General features: G+C 46.1%; 1 protein-coding gene across 3 annotated transcripts in view; it reads left to right on the forward strand.

Annotated features, from left to right (window-relative positions):
- Window positions 1-24,466, forward strand: part of CARHSP1 (calcium regulated heat stable protein 1) — a 40,676-nt gene extending 16,210 nt beyond the window's left edge. For 2 of the 3 annotated variants that reach the window (XM_054180633.1, XM_054180632.1), the window contains exons 2-4: window positions 6,034-6,226; window positions 9,619-9,741; window positions 24,091-24,466. In XM_054180633.1, coding sequence (XP_054036608.1) covers window positions 6,054-6,226; window positions 9,619-9,741; window positions 24,091-24,253 — 459 coding nt within the window. In that variant the 5' untranslated portion in view covers window positions 6,034-6,053 and the 3' untranslated portion in view covers window positions 24,254-24,466. Of the gene's footprint in view, window positions 1-5,559; window positions 5,598-6,033; window positions 6,227-9,618; window positions 9,742-24,090 lie in introns of those variants that run through there. The other variant, XM_054180634.1, reaches the window with a different exon arrangement.
- The last annotated feature ends 849 nt before the right edge of the window (window positions 24,467-25,315 follow it).

The following is a 25,315-nucleotide window of genomic DNA, read 5'->3' on the forward strand; positions in this document are numbered from 1 at the left end:
TTTCCACAGTGCTTTTGATAGAATGAGCCACAGAGTATCACTGCATATCCTTCAGTACAATCATAAACAAGTTGAAACATACCCAGTCTGTCTCCCCACTCTGTTCCTTAACCTAAATGCATTTGCAGTACATCTGCAGCTTACATGAACAGCGGAAAACACAGGACTGTAAGAAGTCCTTATTGTTATTAGTATGCTACATAGACTTCTCCTGACTTGGTTCCCTTCCCACCCCCTTCTGTGGTCTCTGTTGTGCAGGGCTGAGTTGTGCTGCCCAGGCAGCATTGTTTTCAGACCCCCAAACTGTTCCCTAGAGGAGCAGATGGTGGAGTCACCGTCCCTGGAGGTGTTCAAGAGGAGATTGGACGTGGCACTTGGTGCCATGGTCTAGTCATGAGGTCTGTGGAGACAGGTTGGACTTGATGATCCTTGAGGTCTCTTCCAGCCTTAGTTATACGGTGATACTGTGAATATAGGCAGCCATAGTTGTGGGGGAGAAGGTCCTCTCTGCTGAGGCTGCTTGCAAATAGCTGTTGCTTTTAAAATTAATTTGTATGCATAGACAAGCAATGGGAATTTTTCTTGATTCATTTTGCTTACCTTGTAATTAGGCTTTTACTGGACAAGGGAATGGTTGGGCAATGTCCTGGTCTCTATTGGCTGCCAAATCACTACAGTGTGTGGGCACTCCTCTGCAATCCCTACGAGCGTAATGTTTATACTGTAATCCTTTGCCTTGACGTGCCACATGCATGTTGCAGCTCTGAGTTTCAGTGTTAATTGAAATACCAGTGTTAATTGTGGAAACTTAGTCATGCAAACTAAGCTGGAAGGGGAAGCTTTTTGAGGCAGCTGTTTCGTAATTGTGTTTTGCAAGCATTTAACTCTGTGACACCGGAGTGTTATGATGCTCTGTGCTGCTGAGACCCTTGTGTACTTGGGGCCCTGTACCAGAAAGTGCTTCGGGAAGAAACTGCATGTGGGAGCAGTACTTTGGTTGGGTGTTCAGGGTGAGGGGGTGCTCAAGTGCCTTGGAGAGGTGTCAGGGAGCTGCTTTAGGAGAACTGAGGGCACTCTTGATAGCCATGCATCCTTAGTTTCTCTCCTGCATCAGAGCAAGGTAATGTGGGGAGCAGAAGGTTCTAGGACCTTTACTCTCTCAGTAGATGAGAACAAGGGACATATGGTTAGGAAAGGGCACTTTGAAGCAGAATCAGCCTGTTGTCACCATGTGCCATTGATCCCAGTTTTTCCTTTTGCTGGGAGAAGCTTGTAGCTGTCAGCAGAAGACCAGGGATTTCCTTAGGGAAGAAAAGAAATGCAGCTATGTAAAATGAATTTGGAAAGGAGGGCATTTAAAAGTGAGTCACTTAGAGTTCTTCATGTTGTTTTGAAATCCAAGGAAAGCCCAGAAAGCAAATGTTCAGATGTCCACATTCCTCCAGGAGTTTGAAATGAAAGAACTACCTTCCAGCAAAACCCTGCTGGAAGCTCCTGGTTTCAGGGTACAGAAACCTCGCTCTCTCTTTAAGGAAAGGTCTGCTTTTCCAGGCATGTGTGGCCAGTGCTGTTGATACCTTCTGAAAGCAGCTCCCCCAGACAGTGTCATTTCCAGGCTAAGGAGGCTAGAAAGAGCTTTTTCTCTGTGCTGGAGCACTGAAGCATGCAGAGCAGCGTTTCCTGGGGATGAGCTCTGTGCCTGCTGGAGGTGTTGCAATGTCTGCTGTGTGAAAAAGAAAACGTTCATAGATGGAGAGATTTCCTGGAGGCTGTCCCCCAGCCCTGTTGACTTTTTTCCAGGCATTTTGTTTAATTAGAAGTGAGGCTGGGTTTCTGTGGTAGTGTTGTGCTGGTCAGAACGGCTAACTTCCCTCAAACTGCTCTTTTTCTTGCTCTGGGGTAGACTTACAGAGGATTAGAAGGAGAATGGGTGGAGATACAGAGAAATAATGGTGGCACCCTCAGCCTTCATTACTTCAATAGCTTTCTTTGAGTAGTATTTTACAGAGAATTTCAGCAGTTTCTTCTACTGCATTGTGTACTTTCTAGGTTATTTGTTACAGGTGACATTCTGGAGTCTCTGTGTATGTGTTGGCCAATTACACTGAGAAGATTACGTTAGAAATGATATTTCTGCTTTGGAATGTTAAGTGCTCTCTACAACTACCTGAAGGGAGGTTGTAGACAGGCGGGGGCTGGTTTCTTCTCCCAGGCAACCAGCACCAGAACAAGAGGACACAGTCTCAAGCTGCACCAGGGGAGGTTCAGACTGGATGTTAGGAAGAAGTTCTTCATAGAAAGAGTGCCCATTGAAATATGCTACCTGGAGAGGTGGTGGAGTCAGTATCATTGGAGGTGTTTAGAAGGAGACTTGATAGGGTGCTTGGTGCCATGGTTTAGTTGATTAGGTGGTGTTGGATGAGGGGTTGGATGCGATGATCTTGAAGGTCTCTTCCAACCTGGTTTATTCTATTCTATTCATCTCTTTCCATGCTGCTTCTGTGATTTATGTCATTTTAGTTTGGTGCATACCTACAGTCTAAAAAAAAGGAAAAAAGGTATGGGAAATCACATTGGTGAAGGGTAAGTGATAAGTGATGCATGCTGAAATGTGGGCAGATTGAAGGGTAATGTAGCTTGTGGTTGGAGTTTCCTGAAGAGCCTGAAAACATCACCGCCTTGTGTCCTGTTTACATTCATTCTGTGAATCCCCCGGGGCAAATACTTTGCTGGCTCCAGCAGAAGAGAGATGCTGTCTGTATTGTCCCTCATTTTGGAGACTGGAATCTCATGCTGCTGGACTCTTGGTGCCTATGATTTGCTTCTATGAAGTATGGGCAAGTAGGATGCTCTTGGATAGTGCGGTGATCTGTTAGCACTGACAGGGGTTCAGCAGATCCCTTGCTTGCAGAGGGGAAGTGGAGGGTCATGGCTGGACTGGAGGGACAGGGGGAAAGTAATAGAAAGAGGGTGGGGGCTGGTGGATTCATGAGAGGTGTAATAAAGTAGGTTTATTCAGCTAGTCACAGAGGGGAAGGTCCTGGTTGCTGAGGATGGGTGGTAGGCAGCTGTCTGAATCCCAAGGGTGATTCCTGATTTGCAGAGGGTGAGCTCAGAACCCAGGATGATAACATCTGAAGAGCAGCTTTGAAGACTGCCAGTACCTGTGTTTGGAAGGCAAAATTTATGCAAAGAGGAAGGCTGAGAGGGCTGGGGGCATGGGGTGTGGGTTCAAGTGTTTGCTGTAGGCTTCCTGCATAAACAGTGCCCAGCCTCGGAGTGCCTCCAGCTGCGCTTACAAGGGGAATAGTGTTTCTGGTCCTTCAAGAGTGCTGCCAGTGGAAATGAGCACCAGAACAAACTGAAATAGCTAAACTCCACCCTTGTCTTGAAAGAGGTTCAGATGAAGTGGTGATCTTTGGCATTGGGCAGAGGCTCACAGGAAGCAGGAGCTGCTGTCATCCTGCTGTATGCAGTGCACAGGGTAAAGCTAGGTGATACGGTGTTGAATCCTCATTGCATCCAATGTTTACAGTTGTGGCAGAAGCCCAAGTGGCAAATGGATGTGCCAGGGCACTGCATGTGCAGTGATAAAGCACACCGGCCAATACAGACTATTGCTGAGCTGTAGTGTGGCCACAGGCTTCCTGTTCCTGCTCATGTGCATCCTTCCTCTTCTGAGCTGTGCTTGCTTGCTGCAGGGGGTGTGAAGCCGAGCGTGGCTGCTCCTGGTCGCCTCCAGCTGTGAGCATTTGTCTATCTGCTCTCACTGAGCTCTGATCACGACTTAGGACTTGTGTAATAGAAATTAGGAGAGTCCAGGCCATTCATCTACTTTGGCCATGGGCAGGGAACAAAAAGGTTATTGAAGTGGCACTGAAGTGAAATGGCACTGAATGTTCTACATCAGTGTTTCATTGGACGTTACAGAGCAGCAGGCACAAGCATAACATAAATGGAAACAATAAGGTATCTTAGCACACTTCTAACTCCATTTAGCTGTCTTCATTTGTAAATGTTTTTGTGGTTCATCTGGAGGATGAATTCTGAAGGGAAAATTCTCCTGTCTCTTTGCCCTTGTTTGAGGAAGGGGATGGGCAGTACTTTGTGGCTGGCTCTGCTGTATTGCTGTGGATGGGCGAAGAGCTCTGTAGTTTGCCTGTCACCTCATGAGCTACTGTAGATTCAGATGAGGGAGAAAGGGTGTGATTCTTGAAAGCTGCCTTTTCTCTTGTGCAAAGGCCAGGCCCTGTGTACTGAGTTACTAGAATGAGGTTTTGTTTGCTCTTATTTTTCTTGAGACTTCTTATAGTCCTGCTATGTCAAACATGCATTCCTTGAAAGCAAGGCACCCAAAGGAGAGGTCTTTCGAAATCTGAGACTTCCTCATTACCAGTCAGCACAGCAGGTCTCTGGAGGAAGAGGAAGCTTGGAAAATCCCATCCCTTTAGTAGTATCATCTCAATCTCAGCAGAACATGACAGCTATGACACTGGGCAGGGAGTTAGCTTATGGGCAGTAAATGCCATCCATATTTGAAATGCCACCTGTAAAGCCGTGGTTTTGTTTTCAACTGAGTTGTTGGTCTTGAACAGTGTGGAAAGCACAAGCTGGTATATGAGGGAACATGACTAGCTACTTCTTACCTTCTCAGCAGCACCCTGAGCAATTAAACACAAAAGCCTTTGTTCCCTGGTGACTTCATTCTTAAGAGGCTTTTTTAATTTTAGTCCTTAGTTTCAGGAAGGAATAATGGGATTTGTCATTGACAAGAAGGCTGCATCTCAAATGTCGTGTGAAGGATCCACTCCATAATTCATGGGCTGGGGAGTGTGGGTGTCAAGAGTGTGTAATGGATAAGAGAGATTTCAGTTCAGTGGAACTGTTGGTCTTAAAGGCAGCATTTCTTGCCGCCTTGATGCTTTCTTGACCCAGATCACCACACTTCTTGATGACTCATCCAGGTACCCAGCTATTTTTAGATTTTCTGAAATGAATGTAGTGGTCTATTGGTTATTTTTGCACAGCTGATTCCTTTTCCAGTGCAGGTGGGGAGCTGTGCAGTAATACCAGAGCTGTGCTGATTGATTTCTCTCTGCCATGGTTGCACCTGTAAGCCATGCATTCTTGTGTGTGGAAGTGCTGCTGGTTCTTACCTTATCAATCCTTCCTTCCCATGGATTCTGAGAGTTTTGCTTGTTGTGTGATGTGTGTGGAACATGATTAAGAGCAAGTCTGGCTTGGGCTGCTTAGGATCTGAATGCAAATGTGGATTATTGGCTTCCTTGTTCCTGGAAGATTGTAGCACACTCAGACCTTCCAAAAGGGGGCTGCTGGGTCTGCCAGATCTCTATAGGCTGAAGGAGCCACTTCCTTGCAGTCAGCCACTGTATGCCAGCTTCGTGAGAGCTCCTGTCCTTGGCAGAGTAAATTAACTGTCTGACTCTGAAGTGAATTAAGGAGCACTTGTTTAATTTTCTTCTTGCAGTCAAGCTGAAGGTGTTACAAGCTCTTGACAGAGCCGTGCTAATAGCTGAACACCAGCAACGAAGTTTGTGTCAGTGACTGCAAAGCAAAGCTAACTGCCAGCAGCAGAGGTACAGCCTTTATTTCAGTGTTTCTTTCTTGTAATGTCTTTGTATGCAGATACAGGAGGCTCCTCTGTGCTGTCAGTGGTCAAATCCCATCTGTCTGCCAGCTGTGTGGGGCACACCTATACCTAGCATTGGGGCTGAGGTCTGCTTCGGGAGCCATTGCCTGTGAGTGAGGCAGGAGCAAGCAAATGCCTGTTAGCTGTGGGGTAATCCATTTTCAGTGGAACTTCCTGGTACAGCTTACAAAAGCTGTGAGAGGTAGAAATAAACAAACTTTAGAAAATGAACTCAGTGACACAGAGCAGGAGCCTTCGGTGCAGCTGTGTCTGCGTGCGCGTCCGCAGGAAGTGAGTCGTACTCTTATGAAATCATCAGCTGAAGAATTCATGACTTTGACAATTCATATTTTGGGCTAAGTCAGATCTCTTCCTCTCTCTAGGCTTTTCCCAGGCATCAGGAATGTCTTCTGAGCCCGCTTCCTCTGCCTCGCAGCAGCCCCCCACCTCTCCACCCTCACCCAGTTCTCTCCACCTGCCCGAGAGCCGCAGGCCAAGAGACCGCTCCCCATCACCCATGAGGGGGTACCTCATCCCCAGCCCACTGCCCACCCGGCGCACCAGGACCTTTTCAGCGTGAGTACTGGGAAACCTGCCTGGCAGGGACACACCGCACGGTTGCCTTGGACAGAATGACTGAGCCCTGCCCAGGTGAAGGGGTTTGTAGCAGAGAGGTTGTTTGTATCCCAGTGCTTTGGTATTTTACTGTTACCGCTTCTCCAATACATTCTGATGCCACTAAATACATAGAATAAACCAGGTTGGAAGAGACCTTCAAGATCATCGCGTCCAACCCATCAACCAATCCAACACCACCCAAACAACTAACCCACGGCACCAAGCACCCCATCAAGTCTTCTGAAAACCTCCAATGATGGCGACTCCACCACCTCCCCAGGCAGCCCATTCCAATGGGCAATCACTCTTTCTGTATAGAACTTTTTCCTAACATCTAGCCTGAACCTCCCCTGGCACAGCCAGTCCAAATCTAGTCCAAATCACCTGTAGTTTTTCAGTGCTCTGTTTGTGTAAAGGATGGTCTACATCTTTTCCAGTCTTTAAGACTCGAGTCCCACAGGGAAGGGGAAATACACTGAGATTTTTCAAAGCACGGTTACTTGTCTGAAGCTTTGGACACTGGGTTGTGGCTCTCAGGACCAGTTCCTGTAGGTGTTTCTTCATCAGCTCCACCTCTTCTGGGAGGACTTCTTTTCTTACTGCCCCTGAAACAGTGGACCAGGCCTCACTGGAAGTTCTGGCCCTTTCACTGCTGACACCTGTGCTACCCTTTTGACCTTTTAGGGATGGTCCATGACCCTGTCACTTTTCACAAATCTTGTTTCCTTTTAATCTTCCTTACCTCCCATCTTAATTGGTTAAATAGACCTGTAAAAGAATGTGTTGGTTTTAAAGATATGATGCCTGATCTCTATGATTCTCTAAGATTATTTGAGGTTTTCCATAAAATGAGCTTTATTGCTCTTTGTAGTTATTTGAGGTATTGATCTTAGCTTTCCTGTTGCCCCATGGTGCCATGTAGGCTCCTGGGAGCCTCCCTCCCAAAGGAGACTCATCCACAGTGCAGGAGAAGACTGTTGTATTACCTTTGATGGGTCTCCCAGGTTGGTGCTGACCTGCAGGAGGCAGTTTGGACTTTTGTGTTAATATCAGTGGCCTTGGAATTGTGGTCTGAGGGTGTAAAGTGACATTGTGGTCAATCCAGTACACTTCTGCCAGTCTTACAATTAATTCTGTGTAAAGGAGGCCTGGTAGAGCTGTGTGAAACACTGTAGAAGATCTCAAACCCACAGCTAGCCTGTTTTGTGCTGCTTTTTGCTTCTAGCAGTGTTACCCAGCTCTCCTCTTCAAGAGTTATCCATGTGGATTTAAATAGCATCCATCTCAATGATGCTTTTTATTATTACTTTGGTGTTCAAAATGAGGTGAAAAAGAACAGTGGCAGCAGAAGAAAAATTTAGATGATGTCAGTTCCAAAAGCCTTCAATTGCCTTGAACTTTGTAATGGAAGTAGATTGCTCAAAGGAAGATAATTGTTGTGGTAATTGGGATTGCTCTTGAAAAGCAATTCCAAGCTAGCTTGCCTTGGTGCTGTGTTAATAATGAACTCTTTGTAATCCTTTTCAGCTGTTCATTCTAGTCTGGTTCTTAAAAAACTAAAGAAATTGTTATTTGGCTTCCCATTCTTTAATCATTAATTAGTGTAGGAATCTTGCTTGCCTTGAAAATGAAAATAGCTCTAAATCTTCATTTATTTTCTAAGTGTCATTTAAAAAAGAGGAGCTATAGGTGAGCTCTGGCCCCTCAGTTGTATGGAGAAGATGAATGTTACACAGGCAGTAGCTTGGTATTCAGTGGCATTATTTAGTTTTGGTTTATTGCAAGCCTGGGCCCTTATTCCCCCCAGTGTTTTATCTCCTTGAAAGATGCAGCTGAACTTTAATGGCTCATTTAGGGCAGTGAGTGCTCTTCTGTGTAACCAGCATGCATGGGGTCAGGTGCATCGACAGCTTTATAGACCTGGAAATGAAGTTCTTTAACGCTTTCAGCTGTATTTCTTTAGTGTCAGTTTGACTTAAGGAACAGACCTGTTGCCACATTTTAAAATGATTTAGTTTAAAATTCTGTAAACTTTGGGGATTTGGGGAAGCAGTGTCAAAGCTTCCATGAAGCATGTGACCAAATGGCAATAGAATCACCTACTGAGTTTGAATAGCACCAAAATCCTTTTCTAACATGGGAGCAACCTCCTGGATAGTCATGGCACGAGAAGATTCTGACTTAGTGACTCCTTTCTGTCAACCCTGCAAGACATCTAAAGCAGTTGGCTTAATGAAAGTATTTGAGTGAATTTGAATCCCTGGAAATTCAACTCTGCATATCTGGTGAGATTTAATCACACAGCTTTTAGGATGGGCCAATTTCCTGGGGTTCATGCAAGCTGTTTTTCTTGACAGCAGCAAGTCATCCTAAAGGTTTGTCTTCAAATAGTAGCCCTCCAGTGCCTGAAAGGGCTACAAGAAAGGCAGGAAGGGCTTGTAGTGATAATGAGAGGGAGTGGATTGGAGCTTGAAGAGGGCAGATTGAGACTGGAGATAAATTCTTTACAGTGAGGGTGGTGAGACACTGGAACAGGTTGCCCAGATAGGTTGTGGATAGCCCCTCCCTGGAGGTGTTTGAGTCCAAGTTGGATGAGGCCTTGAGCATTCTGGTCTACTGGAAGGTGTCCCTGCCCTTGGCAAGGTGCAGGTTGTAACTGGATGACTCTTAAGGTCCCTTCCAACCAAAACCATTCTATGAATCTATGAAAATCTGTCTTGTTTTAAAGCACAGGTCCCATGACAGTAGAGGAGATCAATCTTGAGTCTTGGTGTTATGCATACCAGTTATGCTTCATAGTGTGCTGGACTCGATGGAGGTGAAAGAATGACTTTACTGGACCCTGAACTGGCAGGATAGCGATAGACATGCATGCAGAAGAGCAGGGTGTGTGTAGGTACACACACGTGTGTGCACAGTGACACCGCCTCATGCATGGCATCCTCGCCATCCCACATGCACACACTTGCTGTTACAGTTGGAAAAGCACGTTCAGAACCTGGGGGCATACTGGCACGTCTGATCTCATGAAAGGTAGAAGATGATTACATTTAGTACAGCATCTAAAAGAGAATTTGGCAGGGTGATAATAGCAGATGGATTCAGGGTGGCCGCTGATGGATTGTAATGAAGCAAACATCATCATTTTTATCTCCCATAAAAAGGCTACAGGCAAAACATATGCAGTGTATGAAATGAGTGTTCAGCAGTTGCTGCACGGGAGTGTACTCACTGAGAGTGAGTATTGGGCCATTTGTGGCATTTGCTTAGTGTACTCTGGCTGACAGAGCTGGATGCTGTCACATCCGTGCTCAGCAATGAAGCTGCCCCTTTTGTGCTTTCTTTTGCAGAACTGTGAGAGCATCGGAGGGGCCCATCTACAAAGGTGTCTGTAAATGCTTCTGTCGCTCCAAAGGCCATGGCTTCATTACCCCTGCAGATGGAGGGCCTGACATCTTTGTACATATCTCTGAGTAAGTCACCTGGGGGTGCTGAGGGGGGCTGGAGGCAGCTTTGGTTTGCCTTAATTACCAAGTGATTTTGATTCAGTTACGAGAATGGTTTATAATCTGTCATCCTTACCTCAACAAAGAAGAGTTATGCAGATGTTCCTGGCAGCAGTAGCTTATGCTCTCTTAATTTCCTGTCTTACTATAAATCTGTTGAGTTAAAAACTAGATGATGATCCTGTCAGATCTCTTAGAATGGGCTGTATGGTTTCACCCAGACCCAGAAACTTGCATTTACCTGAAGCAAATAATCCATGTGGCATTCAGTTTTAATTTAAAGGTTTATAACGTTGAAAATTCACTGCTTTTACTTTGCAGTGCTTGCAGCATCGTTAAGCTAAAGGTTAATTACCTTTTACTGTTAAGAAAAGTCATACCTTTATTACTTCCTTGAAATTTTCTAGTTTCAATTTTGAGCCATTTATAGCTAAAACTTTTCCTGCTGGGAGTTCATCAGTACCTCCACTTTTTTGCCTTGAACACACTGTGAACCTCCCCCTCTGAAGTTACCTTTATGATAAACTGAATAGATAAGTCTTTCAAGCCCCTCAATGAGAATTTGTTGTCCAATCTAAGTCTTTCCAGTCCCTTTTTGAAGCGTACTGTAGAATTTAAATACAATTTTAAAACAATACACTGTACACATACTTCCAGTATATGGAGATAAAATCTCTAGACTCCTGCATTAGAATTAACCAGGATGGAAAAGACCTTTGAGGTCATCGAGTCCAGCCTATCATCCAACACCATCTAATCAACTAAACCATGGCACCAAGTGCCCCATCCAGTCTCTTCCTAAACACCTCCAGTGATGGTGACTCCACCACCTCCCTGGGCAGCCCATTCCAATGGCCAATCTCTCTTTCTGTGAAGAACTTCTTCCTAACATCCAGCCTGAACCTCCCCTGGCACAGCTTGAGACTATGTCCTCTTGTTCTGGTGCTGGTTGCCTGGGAGAAGAGACCAACCCCCACCTGGCTACAGCCTCCCTTCAGGTAGTTGTAGATGGCAATAAGGTCTTCCCTGAGGCTTCTCTTCTCCAGGCTAAGCAACCCCAGCTCTGTCAGCCTCTCCTCATAGGACTTGTGCTCCAAATCCCTCACCAGCTTTCTTGCCCTTTGTTTCTTTACATCCCATAATCATGTTAGCTCTCTTGTCTCTAGTATTTTTGCTGAGTTGCTTATCTGCTCTGACCTCAGCCTCCTTTGCAGCATCAGAGTTTGGTGCAGTGCCAGTGCATTCTGGCATCTCCAGCAGCGGTGTCTGCATTCCTTAGATGGATGACTTCATACTGGATGCAGTTCCAGTGCAGTCTGGCATCTCCAGTAGCAGTGTTTGCATTCCTTGTTCCTAGATGGATGATTGGGTTGTACTACAGCACATCTGAGGTGGATGGTCCCTGCCTGCCAGGGGTTGCACATCATGCTCTGGGACTGCACTGTCACTGCTTGGCTAGTCTGCAGGGTTTAGTAAACAGTTTTGGTTTTGTTTCTAGATTGAGGTGTTGACCAGCAGTGGGGCTCAAACTGGCCTCTGAGGATGTGTATTAAAGGTTGCTCAATGTTTGTTCTCCAGTAACTTTTCAGCTCTATCGCCAGTGTTTAGTCTGCATGTGGAAGTTGTGGATAACCACTCCAAACAAGGATTATTCAAAAGCCTTACCAAAAGTCTTCATCTTGCCCTAGCTGTCTTTCCTGCTTGTGTGTGTAGCACTTGTCCATGGAGAAGGAGCACACTGGGCTGCTTCCAGTTCTCTGAAACATTGCTGGGTGTTGGCAAACCATAACATTTTAGGGCTCATGGGCGCAAGCGGGCTGAGGGATCTGACTTACGTGTTTGACCCAAGGAAGTGTTACTTACTGTCTTCTTTTTCTTTTGTCTCATACAAATGCAGAATGTCTTCTTGTTGGGTTTAAGTTCTTCAGGAAACATTTCTTCTACCATAATTTAAAGATGCTACTGTGAATAGCTAGTTTGACCTATGCAGCTACTGATCAACAAGGCTTTAGTTAGAACAGCCCTCTGACAGAAACATGAATTCTCAGCCCTCTAATGAATTCTTTTTAAAGAACCGTCTATTTTGAGAGCTGTTTTTCCCCCCCCCTCTACATTTTCTCTTCCAATTAGTTCAGTGAAATGTTCTTCCATTACATGAGATTAACCCTTTCACAACTCTAGAGAACTTTGTTTGTATGTACAAAATGTCACCTAAGCTTTCAGCTGTTGCCCAGTTCCTGTACTATGACCCAACCCATCTTTCTGGGCCCAAATGCAGGACTTGATTCTGGGAGCATTAACTGTTCCTACCCTTAATCCTCTCCTGTCAGCTTTAATTCTTAGAAGCTCCAGTGAGGTTTTTCTGTTTGGCTACTTAAGGCTGCCACACTTCTCCTGTACTAAAATCCTTTATGACGTGGTTATGACAAACAAGTTTTTCACTGCCATAGCTATGGAGATCTCTGTGAGAGGCCCCCCTCTCACGGGCTGTGCTAGATGGTGTATCCATCCTGTATGCTTTCAAAAGGCTTTTCCTCTGAGCCATCAATTTGGGTATTTGGGTGGTTGTAGCCTGAACATGGTGTGCCACCCTTCTCTTTCTTCCATGCACTCCACCTGTTCTAGAAAGCCTGCTGAACAAGTTTCCAAGGTTGTAGAAGTTCCTGGACACCCACCCTTCTTAGTGTATCTTCATGTTTATTTTGCTGATGTGTGTTGAGTTCTCTGCTCTCACTCTCACCCAGCCATGCGTTCAGGCCAACCCTGCACTGGAAAGCAGGAGCAAATAAAGAATGAGAACGGGAGAACCACTGTGTAGGCTGTGGTTGATGTGCTCTGGTACAACCTTCAAACGGAGCCCTGGCTTCCCATGTCTCAGCTCAGTGCCCTGCCTGCTGGACCAGGCTGCTTCTCTTAGTTTTTAGGGTGGGGAGCTGTCTCTGCATGCCATAATGTGGCATGCTGAAGTCTTTCTCCAGCATGGTGTCTGTTTACTGTAGATGAGAAGATGAGAGGGGACCTCCTCTACCCCACCTGCTGCTGCAAGGCTCCTGTGCCTTTCTGGCAGATACTTTACATGTTGTACTCTTAACAGTTCCAGTGCTGGGGATCCACTGCCTCCCTGGGCAAGCTCTTCCTGTAGTTAACAGACATGGCTCTTACTTATTTGTTTCTGAGATTTAACTGGCATCTCCCTTACATTCAGTATGGCCCTTCACTCCTCCTTCCATCTCCACAGCAGAGAAATGATTCCTCTCCTCTTTAAGCCTATCACTTATGTGTTCAAGGACCATTTTCCTTGCTCTTTTAGAGATGCTTTAATTTGTGTGAATTTTCTGGGTCTGAAGGATGTGTTTTATACAACTTTTAATAGGCTCAATTCTGCTCCTTTGAAACCAACAGGATTTTTTTTTGTCTATTGAGCCAGGACTGAGCCACTGTTTAAATGTGGTTTTATGTAGGTACTGCCTTGGAAATGAAATTCAAAAATAGCTGATGTTTCTGCCTCAACCTGTTATTGAAAAGTGCTATTATTGGAGTGCTGGAGGTTTCAGCACATTGTATTCTTTAATTACCCTGAGTGTTTTTGAATTGTTGGAAACAACTTCTAGTGCTAGAGGGTGATGGTATCACTATCTCAATTCTGATGCAAGGCAGCAGTGGCAAGACAAATTAATAATGCCTTTCATTTCAGTTCATTTCACAGTGAACTAGAAACACTGCTCTTTATTGATGGGAAATTGCTGCTTGCAGCAGCATTCTGTACCCACTGTGGCTCAGGGGACTCCAGTGACTCTGGTTTGCCTAGTATGAGTTTTGAGATACTGCTGATCTCTATCACACAGTTCTTTTCTGCCTGTCTTACTTAGTTAAACCTGAATGTGAGAGAGAGATCAATCTGTTCACAGTCTCAGTGTCATATAGGCTTCTACTTGTGAAAAGAGGATTGTTTCTTCTGAATCAATTCTCCCTGAACACTAGGATTTTAGGGATGGGGATAAAATGGTATGCCAGTTTGGATTCAGCCAGATAGACTGTTCCTCTGACTCCATCACTAAGCTGTGATGATTAGTGAAGGTTTTGAGCATTGGGACCAGCTGCCTGTCTTGCAGATTAATGCAGCTGTAAACATAAAAACTTAATTTGAAGAATTATTTTTTTTCCCCCCTTCCTTAAGCTTTGGGGAGCTTGTAAGGTTACACTTCAGTGAAAATAGCTTCTGCAAAATGGGATGTCTACTTGCCATTGATTTTTGCTAGGTAACAGCACTTATGGAAACAGCAATGCCATGCTAAATGAGCATTAGCCTAAACATAAGGTCAGATATATGTGGCATTCAAAAGCTTCTTCACTTGGCATCTGCAAAATTTTACATTTTGATACCTGTGTGAGAGTTGTAAGGTGAGTGTGGGCTTGTGGAAATATTTGAGTGGCACTTGCAGCATAGCTGTGTTACTGTGAGGCTGGACTTCAGCTGTGGGTAGATACACAGCATAAGAAATGCCAGTTTGAAAGGCAGGTTTTTGTCTTCATGGCTCTGAAGACTGCAGAGAGGATTTGCATCAGTAACACTTGTGTGGAGCCAATTCTGCTTTTTAACTGATTAAGTAAAAGTGTACAGAACTGACCAATTAACCATGGCAGCTTGGAGTTCTCTGGATGTGCTGGCACTGCCACAGGTGGTAGAGTTTCTTCTGAGCTGTCCTTGGGTGGCAGATGGAGTGAGCCATGGTGGCAGTTCTTGAGTTGGTGTGTGGGTAAAGCATCTCTGGCTGAAAGCCTGTGCCCCAACTGGAGCACTGTGGATGCTTGAGATGGGCAGATTAGAGCCGGCTCATGCACACGAGCCCGAGCAGCCTGGAGCGTGGCCTGGCATGGTGAGGAGGCTGGCACACCGCTGCCACCCAGCCCGAGGTGCCCACCACAGGCTCACTGCCACTTTCTGCATTGCTTCCTTGTGTTCATGGGAAACACTTCTTGGGTGTACCCAAGTGTACAGGAAGATGTTGGGGCTTGCTGGCTGTGGTGAGAGATGTTTTTAATTTTTCTCAGTCTTCTCCAGGAAGACAAAATGTGCTTGCTGGTGTGAGTGTGAAATCCTAGCTGTGAAGTGTGGGGATGAAGGAATTGCTGGAATGGGAAGTCCTGATAATGTCTCTGGAAAGCTGGAAGCAAAGGCAAATTCATTTACCTGAAGTGTTTAAAAAGCCCTTTGTGACATTTTTAGTAGTGACACGCACTGTTAGTGCCTTCTCTTCCACCAGCCTGCACCATGATCCACTCTAATCAACCTCATGGTGCTACTGCAGCACCAGTACCGAGAACTGAGTATCCCACTCCATCCCCTGCCCCCTCCGCTGTTGTTTCATAGCTCTCTCTGAAACAGACAGGTGGTCTGGTTCTTGTGCCTTCAGTTTCACTCTCTTGCCATTCTGCATGCATGCATGGCATATTTGGAGAGCAGGCAGCGAATCCTTGCAGTGTTGGCTGCTGAGACCCTTACCCCCAACACCTTGTGCTGCCTGTACAGGCAGGTTCACAGTAGCTGGTCTTCCAAAGGGGGTCCTGAGGGCACAGACCAAGGGAGAGAGGGGCAGGTGGGGTGTGGGTGCCTGTAGTGGCAGATCATTTGATGTGCTTTGGAGCACTGCCTGAGAATGCCACTCTTCTGCTTTCCCAGGGCATTTGGGAGTGGGTCCATGATGGGTACTCCTTACTCTCTGGGCTTTTGGTTTTGATAGGGATTTGGCCTGAAGCCTGCGTAGCTGCAAGGGCAAGGCAAGGAGGTGGCTCACAGAGAGCAGAGAGGAATGAGTGACCACACTCCTGGTGCTTTAAAGATTTATTTTGTTTAATTTATTTTGCAAAAGCAGCTGACTTAATGGAACAGAAAAAAAAAACCTGTGCAGTGCTTGTGGGTTTTCTGCAGTTTGCTAGTACTTGGCTGTGAAGGGGAAAGTGCTGCATTGCAGAGAGGTCTTCAGGCTGTCCTTCAGGCTTGGATTCCTGATCCCATCCTTAATGATGGCTCTGGAGATTTGACTATACTTCCCCTGGGATGTTGACACCCAGCACCCTTGGGTCCCTGGAGTTTGCAGTGCTTTGCCTATGTGTTGTGCTGTGATCTGTGGAGATTGTGATTACAGTGCCTGCAACTCAAGAGTACTGAACTCTTGGTGCATTTCCAGGTGGAGATATGGTCCTATTCTTCTGTTGGATCTCAGTTTCTGGCTATGATGGAGATGCACTATTAGCCCCATCTTCCTGCAGCTTAGAACCCGGCTGCACCTCTGCTGCTGTCCTGCTGCATTGAGGAGCTGACTTCAAGCTTTTTATGTCCATTTTTCATGGTCTTTCCCTTCCTCTGCTCTTCTGCCAGATCACTGTTTTCATGCAGAGCACATCTTCTCTTCTGGCTCTTCTGTGATCCTGTTCTTTTGGTGGAGTGTAACTATACAGGTTGGAGATTGCTTGTTATTATCAGTTAATGTGAGAGCTGAATCTGAAGTGCCTTTTCTGTGAGCTAGCAGCCAGATGCTCTGTGGCTGCTGGGAACCAAGTCTGAGCGGTAGGTACAGGGTGATTTGTCTCTCATGATCACCATGGTGTGTGGTATGCTGCCTAGTGTTGAACTGGCTGCTGAAAGTAGGTGCAGAGCCATAACTATCCCTGAATGCAGATTAAAAACCCATGACTCAGCAGAGAACTGGGCAAGAGGGTGATGACTCCACTGACCTGGGAGGGATGTGCAGCTACTGTCCTAGACAAGGCAGCTCCTGGGAAGGTTGCTCACCAGTGATAGAGACCAGGGCAATCCTGTAGCAGAGACCTTGGATGTCAACAGCTGGGATTTTTCTGTCTGTCTCTCTTTCACACTTGTCTGTCTCAGTTGCAAGTGTGACTGGTGGGTGAGAGGCAGCCTGGCTTCTGTGTTGCCTGCCAGCTGACTTGATAAGGTCATGGCTGGCTTTGCTGATGAGTGCTGGAGCTGTCAGCTTACCCCAGGACTGCACAGAGGCCATTCAGGATTAGTAACTCACAATGGTTCATTCCTCTGCCATGTCCTGCTGTTCCATAAAAATACTTGGGGCTGTGTTGAGATGTTAAATGAGCTTGAGGAAGCCCACAAGGTAACACAGCCTCCTGATGCATGGGAAGCAGCCCTGTGGCATGATCCACGGCAGACTTGTTGACCAGCGAGGCTCTGAATGCTACAAAACCTCTTCTTCAAAAATGTTTCCGTGTGACTTAGTCTTTGTCCCAAGAGGTTTAACTAGAGCCCTGGAATATGAATAGCAGCTGTGAGAAGGAAGAACTAGAACATTCCTTATTTAGGTAATTTCCTAATAACCTCCCAGCTCCCTAAAAATAGTGCAGGATAAAATGCTCCACCGAACCAGGCTGGGGCTGAGCTGGGAAATGGGAGTTGCTGGGTAATCTGAAACTCCCTCTATTGTGTCTCATTCCAACACTAGCATCAGGAAAGAGTTTCCTATTTTAAGCTTAATTTGTTGGAAGTGTCCTAAAATTCCTGGGTACCTAGATACCCATCATTTTGGGTAGAACATGCATACTAATCTCTCAAATAGTAGTGAAAATCTCCACCTTCCTCTAAATCAATGTTTAATATGGAGTAATGGTAAAAGTAAAACCCACAAATACAAAAGCATTTAATCCATCTATGACAGCAGGAGAGCCCTGCTTAACTTCTCTGTACAAGGTAACTTCTATAGAGAGTGGCTGAATCTTTTCCAAGACCTAATTTACTTTCTTGGATCTTCCCCAGTTCATTTCCTGCCCAGTGCTTAAGGCAATTGCTTCCTGATGGAGGATCTTCCCACATCTTTGTGTGGGGTTCTGCCTCCAGTGCCATACCACCTCCTTGTATGGCACATTTCAAGTGCTCTTGCATTCTTTCTTGGCACCACCAGAAGTACTGCACAGTCTGGATGTTGTTTGATCCTGCTTCTAAGCATCACATAGCACTGGAGTAAGTCTGCAGCTATCCCAGAAGCTGCATTTTGTGGGCAAATGCTATGCTGGGAACACTGTTCACAAGGAGCTTTGCTCAAGAGTGCAGTCTAAGACCCATACCCACTTGCTTTCCATGTGCACTGGGGGCAGTGAGTTAATTGTGGCAGTTTTAGGCTGTGCCTTTAAAGCTAGCTGCAGATTCTGAGCAGAGAAAGTGGAGAATATATAAACACTTCACAGTTGGGTGCAAAAAGGAAAACAAAAGATTATTCTAAATGAATTTCATTGGCCAGATGTGTGAAGGGTATCTTTAGCAATCTCACACATCCCACTGGGGGCAAGGAGTTAATAATCTTGTATTTGGTAGGCACCAAGAATAGCTGGCAGTTAGAAAGCTGCAGGAAGAGAGAGAATATCTGATCTGTGGGAGAAAGGTTCAAAGGGCAAAAGCAGGAAATGAAATTTGAGCTGGTTTTGTGGCTGTAGCCTTTCTACACAGCTGTGCAAAGGACAGGCCTGGTCTTGGTGAGGTAAGGTCACCTCAGCAAGCTTGGAAAGAAAGAGACTAAGGGATGAGAAGAAGCCATTCTGGAGCTGAATGAGGTTTTATCACCTGCTTCAGTCTCTTGTAGTGTCAGCTTGGATAAGGAAAGAAACCAAGAAAGGATCTGATGCTGTCAGTGTAACTCTCAGCCCTGTGAGAAGCGCATTTCAGTAGAGAGAGTTCTACCTTTCTGGACAGAGCTGGGGACTAACAGGCTCTGTTTAAGAGAAGGAACGAGAACAATGAACCTTATGACTCAAGTATGAGAAATTTGGACCAACAAATGTTTGTTTGGGGTTTTTATTTTTTGTTTGATTTCCTGTGCAGACCAAGGGCTGTAGACGGTACCCTGAAGAGTCACCTAGCAAATGCTGAGGGATGCAGAGGCTCTCAGTGATGGCTGGGAGTGACCCTGCCAATTTGGGTTGGTTCTTTTGCTTCTCCTCTTGCTGGCAGCAGCCTGTCAGACATTAGGTGTACTGTTCCTGTCTTAGAATAGAATTAACCAGGTTGGAAAAGACCTTTGAGATCGAGTCCAACCTATCATCCAACACCATCTAATCAGCTAAAGCATAGCACCAAGCACCCCATCCAGTCTCTTCCTAAACACCTCCAGTGATGGTGACTCCACCACCTCCCTGGGCAGCCCATTCCAATGGCCAATCACTCTTTCTGTGAAGAACTTCTTCCTCACATCCAGCCTAAACCTCCCCTGGCACAGCTTGAGACTGTGTCCTCTTGTTCTGGTGCTGGTTCCCTGGGAGAAGAGCCCAGCCCCCACCTGGCTACAACATCCCTTCAGGTAGTTGTAGAGAACAGTATCTGTACCAATTCACTTGTTCTTAATTTCTCAGAAGAACAGAAGCACTGTGGTTACCAGTACACCTACAACCCCTTTCTTGGAGGTTTTTAAGGCCAGGCTGGATGTGGCTCTGAGCAACCTAATCTAGTGTGAGGTATCCCTGCCTATGGCAGGGGCACTGGAACTGGGTGATCCTTGAGGTCCCTTCCAACCCTAACAATTCTATGATTCTATGATGATCAGAACACATCATGGCATATAGTCATGTTTCAGTTTAAACCAAACTCACCCCAACAATACACCCATATCCTTTTCTTTTTTAATTGCTGAAGTTGTCTCTCTTCCTCATTTGTATCACTTGATTCTAACTAATTTATCTCTCTTGTTCAGGAGCTTTAAACCCTGCTTTTGTGTGCTGGCATGTCTCTGGTGCTTCAGAAGACAGTGTGAATCCACTTTCCTTCTACATGAACCATACCTACTGATGTCTTTTGCAGATTTCAAGTGTTTATTTCACTAACTGCATCTCATCCTGTTTTACAGCAGCTTTGAAAGTACAGATGAGGTTCCTGTTCATTAAAAAAGCCTTTCAGCCCAACACGAGATCCCTTCCTGGGCAGGGCATCCGTTCATTTGATGTCTGCTAAGTGATGGCTCTGAGCTTGCTGTGTGTTCATCCTCTGTGCAGGAGTCAAAGGCAGTACCTGTGACTGGGGAGTGGGTGGCTGTAATGTCAGGAGGAGATGCTGCTTTGGTGCCAGCCCCACTGTAACTGCTCTGTGCTCCTTGACACACTGTCCACAGCTGGTCCCGATGCTTGAGGCCACATGAAGAAACATGTTTCATTGCAACTTGTTCCAGTGGCTCAGCTGTGCTTGACTCACTGTAGACTTCCCACTGCATCACCTATTGTCTGTGTTCATTCCATCTGAGCTGGGAAATGTTTCTGCTCAGGATGCTTTGCCAGTCTCATGTTCCTTTGTACAGATAAAATGTCTGTGCTGCATTGCCTTCCACTGAAAGATGTTGCCCTGATCAGGTGGGACTGACATCCTTCATGGCTTGTGTTGAGAGTTACTCCTCGTGGCAATATGGTTTTAGCTCAATAGCAGCAATTTTTGTGTCAACAAGGGATCATTCAAGGGAGAAATAGGTCCTTTTTTCTTTTTTTAACATGGCATTCCTATTTTCACTCATGGTTTGACCCTCTCCTGTGTCTCTTCTTGAGGCTTCATGTCCACTTTGTCAGGCTCTGAGACAGTACAGGTAGCATCTTTTCCTCCTTACTTAAAATCTTCTTTTTCAAAGTCTCAGGGTCAACTGCAAAGAATTTGGTGGAAAATTAATTTGGCAGTAAAAAAGGTGAACTAATCTCTGCTCCTGGAAGGACAGTAAGTGTTGGGTGTGCAGCCCCATCATACCTGAAGGAATCTTAAACCTTCTAGAGATGTGGGAAGTGAGGTATAAGTGAAGGCAATAACTGAAGAGGACAGCCACAGCAAGGGTCTGGATGTGGCAGCTTGAACACAATCTGTCCAGTGTGATACAGGGCTGGGCTGGCAGGCTGGCCTGGAGACTTTGGAAGTAAATAAAGGTCAGTGGGCTCAGACTGCCTGTGGTGGAAAGGGCTGTCAGGTCTGATGAAGAAGGCTTTACCTTGACTTTTCTGTAAATAACTCTTCTGCCTTCAGTTCACTGCTGTTTTCCCAGGCCCTGCTCTGAAGAGTTCAGCTTAGGATGTGCCCTCTTGGATCTGATTCCTGCAGTCACAGGCAGCTCTGGAGTAGGAGAAATCAAGTCTGAAGGACCTATGTTTTAAACCACAGATGCTGGGAATGCCTTTAACTCCTCCTAGCAGGTTTTAGATCCATATTTAGATACAGGAGCATTCTCAAGATCGTGCTGATACAATCAGTGAGCAAACAATGACTTCTTTTGGATTTCCCACGGGAGAAGTTATACATTATGGGTCAGTTTTGTACTTGCCTGCTTACCCTGCCTCATCCCTGAGCACAGGCTGCTGCTGCTCAGCCCCAGCCCAATGCACCAGCTCCCTGAGCAGCAGTGATAGTGCACAGGTCAGATGGGAGCAGAAGCTGAGGCAGACCTTAAAGGGAGAAAGGTGAGGGAGAGGCAGTGCAGGAGATAAAGCTGACTAAGTTCTGCAGAACTGTAGGAGAAGCAAAATCTGATGTGAGGTTACAACTGGCTGTAAGGGCCAGAATATTTACCTCCTATCAGTGCTGCCAGTCTTTCCTGCAATACAAAAGCTGCAACAGTAATGGCTCACAAGATGAGAGCTGATACAAAAGGCACTGCTAAAATCTTGGATCCCTGCAATTAACAAACATCTGTGGGGTAAAATTTCCTGGGTGGTGTGAGTGTGCTCCCAGTCTGTTCACTGAAGGCAAATAAACAAACCCAACAGTCTATGCCAAACTTCTGACACAGAAGATCTTAGTCTTTTTACCCCTGAACCCAAATCTTTCCCACAGTGTAACGTAAGTACACAAGCAGGTCATGCCAGTAAGGCATCCAGCAGACTGGTAACAAGTGTTTAGCTGTTCACAAATACAAATGCTGCTGAGAGACACTGGGGAAAAAAGCCTTAAACAACAAGAAATCTATAGCCTAGGTTGTCAGGGAACGGGAACCCAAGCATGGGATCATGTAAGTATATTTACAGAAGGGGGAAGTGGCAGCCTTTGTGCTGTCAGAGCATCATGGCAGTGCTGGTTGGAAGGCAGCTCTGCTTGCCTGCTTTGGCACATGCTGGCATTTTTATTAAAAACCTCAGCTCTTGCTCACAGTGGCAGAGGTGAGGAAGGCTTTGAGTTCTCTCAGCAGCACATTGCTCTGAGCAGAAGGGAACAGCTCTTCTGCCATCTCCCCACTGTTTCCAGGTTAAGGGCTCACATGCAGTAGCAAAGCCATGGGGTGAGTCCTCCAGCATCCCTGCCTGCTAGAGGCTACATAGGAGAGAGCAGCTCTTGGAAATCAGGAAGTGTTGGATGCTGGAAGAGTTTCTGCATTGTAACATGTCAGGGTCACAGAATTCTCTCAGCTTATTTTGAAATATTTGAAATACCCTGGGGTGTGTCAAGGGAGGTTCTCCTCCCCCTTTACTCTGCCCTGGTGAGGCTGTATGTGGAATAATGTGTCCAGTTCTGGGCTCCTCAGTTCAAGAAGGACCTCATGGAACTGCTTGAAAGGGTCCAGTGCAGAGCTACAAAGATGCTGATGGCAGTGGAAAGGCTGAGTGAGCTGGGGTTCTTTAGCATGGAGAAGAGGAGCCTGAGGGGTGACCTCATTCATGTTTATAAAGATGTGAAGGATGAATGTAGGGAAGATGGAGCCAGGCTCTGCTCAGTCATGCCCCAGGACAGGACAAGGGGCAGTGGATGCAAGCTGGAGCAGAGGAGGTTCCATGTGAACATAAACTTTTTCACTGTGAAGGTGACAGAGCCCTGGAGCAGCCTGCCCAGAGAAGTGGAGTCTCCTCTGGAGACTTTCAAAACCCGTCTGCATTCCTGTGTGTCCTGCCCTAGGTGATCCTGCTCCAGCAGGGGGGTTGGACTGTGATCTTTTGAGATCCCTTCCAACCCCTAATGTTGTCTGACACTGTGTTGTCTTCCTTGGGCTCTATTTTTCATTTTTTAAACCACAGGCAAACTGGGCTCCTCAATTTAAGAAGGACGTTGAGACACTTGAACGTGTCCAGAGAAGGGCAACAAGGCTGGTAAGAGGCCTCAAGCACAAGCCCTGTGAGAAGCTGAGGGAGCTGGGATTGTTTAGCCTGGAGAAGAAGAGGCTCAGGGGAGACCTTATTGCTGTCTACAACTACCTGAAGGGAGGTTGTATCCAGGGGGGGTTGGTCTCTTCTCCCAGGCAACCAGCACCAGAACAAGAGGACACAGTCTCAAGCTGTGCCAGGGGAAGTTTAGACTCAAGGTGAGGAGAAAGTTCTTCACAGAGAGAGTTGTTAGCCATTGGAATGTGCTGCCCAGGGAGGTGGTGGAGTCACCATCCCCAGAGGTGTTCAAGAGGGGATTGGATGTGGCACTTGGTGCCATGGTTTAGTAGTCATGACGTCTTGGGTGACAGGTTGGACTTGATGATCTTTGAGGTCTTTTCCAACCTTGTTGATTCTATGTAATGGGGAAGTAACCTAACAGTAAAATCAACAACTGCCACGGTGCAGTTTGAGGAAAAAAAACAACAAGAGAGAGAGGGAAAAAAATCCGTAATTATAGAAGCTTCAGTGAGAGGAGAGGGAGGAAAAAAAAAACCCCAAGTTTCCTGTAGTTTAAAAACCGACAAACTCCAAAGGAAGTGTCAGCCCTGCCCTCTAGTGCTGCCAGCAAGGAAGAGGTGGTTGGATGGTTCACAGCAACGCTGCCCAAGGCCAGGCTCACCGGGTTGTTTATTTTTGTGCCTAGCTTTTTGTGTTGTTTTAGGGGGTGGTGGTGTTTATAGTGTTTTTATAGGACTGTGCTGCAAGATAACCAAAGTCAGCCTTAGGCTCTGGTGGAGGATGGGCTCTGTTAAAAAATCCTGAAGTAACTTGAGCACTTGAGAGAATCATTATGGTAAAAAAAATGTGACTAAGCAGCAGGAGCATTAGATGGTGTTGGGTGATGGGTTGGACACAATGAGCTTGAAAGTCTCTTCCAACCTGGTTTATTCTTTTCTTTTCTATATTCCCTTTTCTATATTCCCTTTTCTATATTCCCTTTTCTATATTCCCTTTTCTATATTCCCTTTTCTATATTCCCTTTTCTATATTCCCTTTTCTATATTCCCTTTTCTATATTCCCTTTTCTTTCCCTTTTCTTTCCCTTTTCTTTCCCTTTTCTTTCCCTTTTCTTTCCCTTTTCTTTCCCTTTTCTTTCCCTTTTCTTTCCCTTTTCTGTTTCTAGTCTTTTCCTTTTCTTTTATTTCTATTCTATTCGAGTGCCGGTGTGATCGCTGATTAACAGGAACTTTCCCCTCACAGCATCGAGGGCGAGTACGTTCCCGTGGCCGGCGACGAGGTCACCTACAAGATGTGCACCATCCCCCCCAAGAACGAGAAGCTGCAGGCGGTGGAGGTGGTGATCACTCACCTGGCGCCGGGAACCAAGCACGAGACCTGGTCGGGGCACGTCGTCAGCTCCTGAGGGTCCCGGAGGGAGCGCGGGTGCCGCCTGCACCCTCACTGCTCAACAACTGGCTGCGGGGGACCTGTCCTAAGAATATTCTGTCTATCGTGTGGGAGGAAATACTGCATTGTCAATAAAGCAGAAACTGGCCACATTTACCTTTTTTTACAGCTGGCCTTAAAACCCAAACAAACAAAACCAACAACAAAAGGCAATTCAGATGCTAATGAAAAAAAACATCTAGCATAAGGTGTTTAGCAAACATGTGTTTTGAAGAGACCTGGTTTGTGTGCTTGGTGGAGGAGGAGGAGTTTGGTTTTTCTTTTATCTTGTGAACTGACTCCAAGAAATGCCCAGGGCAGTCAGGGAGAGGTTTGAAGGAGAGCTCTTCTAGCCCAGACAGGCATTAGCAAAGGCAGGGCTGCAAGGCCCTGAAGGCGTGTGAGCACCCTGTTCCCTGGAGCTGCTCTTCTATAAGGGCTGGAGCAAGCTTAGTGCTGCTAACAGTGCCTGAATGCCACGGATGAGAGAGAGGGAGGTGTTCACTGCTGCCGTTTCTCTTCCTCATGGAAGGAAGTTCACAAACAGAGCAGCTGCTGCAGGGTGGAAAATCTCTTACCTGGTGGCCATGGCTGGGTGCCCTTCAGGTGCAGCATTTGCACGTGGCATACATGTGGAATATTGAGGTTTCAAAGCCTGGATTGTTTGTGAATTTACTTCAGTGCCTTGATGGTTGATTAGCAACAGCTTTTGTAGGCCAGTATTAAAAACAAAAAGATCCAACAACCCCCCCCCCCCCAAAAAATCCAACCCAAAATGTAAAAAAAAAAATTAAATGCTTCAAGGTAGGTGGTAGAAAGCTGTAGAGTAGTGGATATTTCATAGCCTCTGTGTCTGAGTTTAGACAAAGCTGGAGATTGCCTGTAGTTGAATGTCTGCCGTGGTGTGCCACAGTGCAGGCAGAACAGCTCTGCCTCTGCAAAGTGAGTTCCCTGCTGTTCAGATGACTGTGTGTAAAATGCTGTGTGAGTTACTTAACAGACTCAGCTTCTGCAGCTGTTTCCCTGGAAAACTTGCTTG

This window comes from Dryobates pubescens, chromosome 4 (genome assembly GCF_014839835.1).
Source record: "Dryobates pubescens isolate bDryPub1 chromosome 4, bDryPub1.pri, whole genome shotgun sequence".
In the NCBI taxonomy this organism is placed as follows: Eukaryota; Metazoa; Chordata; class Aves; order Piciformes; family Picidae; genus Dryobates; species Dryobates pubescens.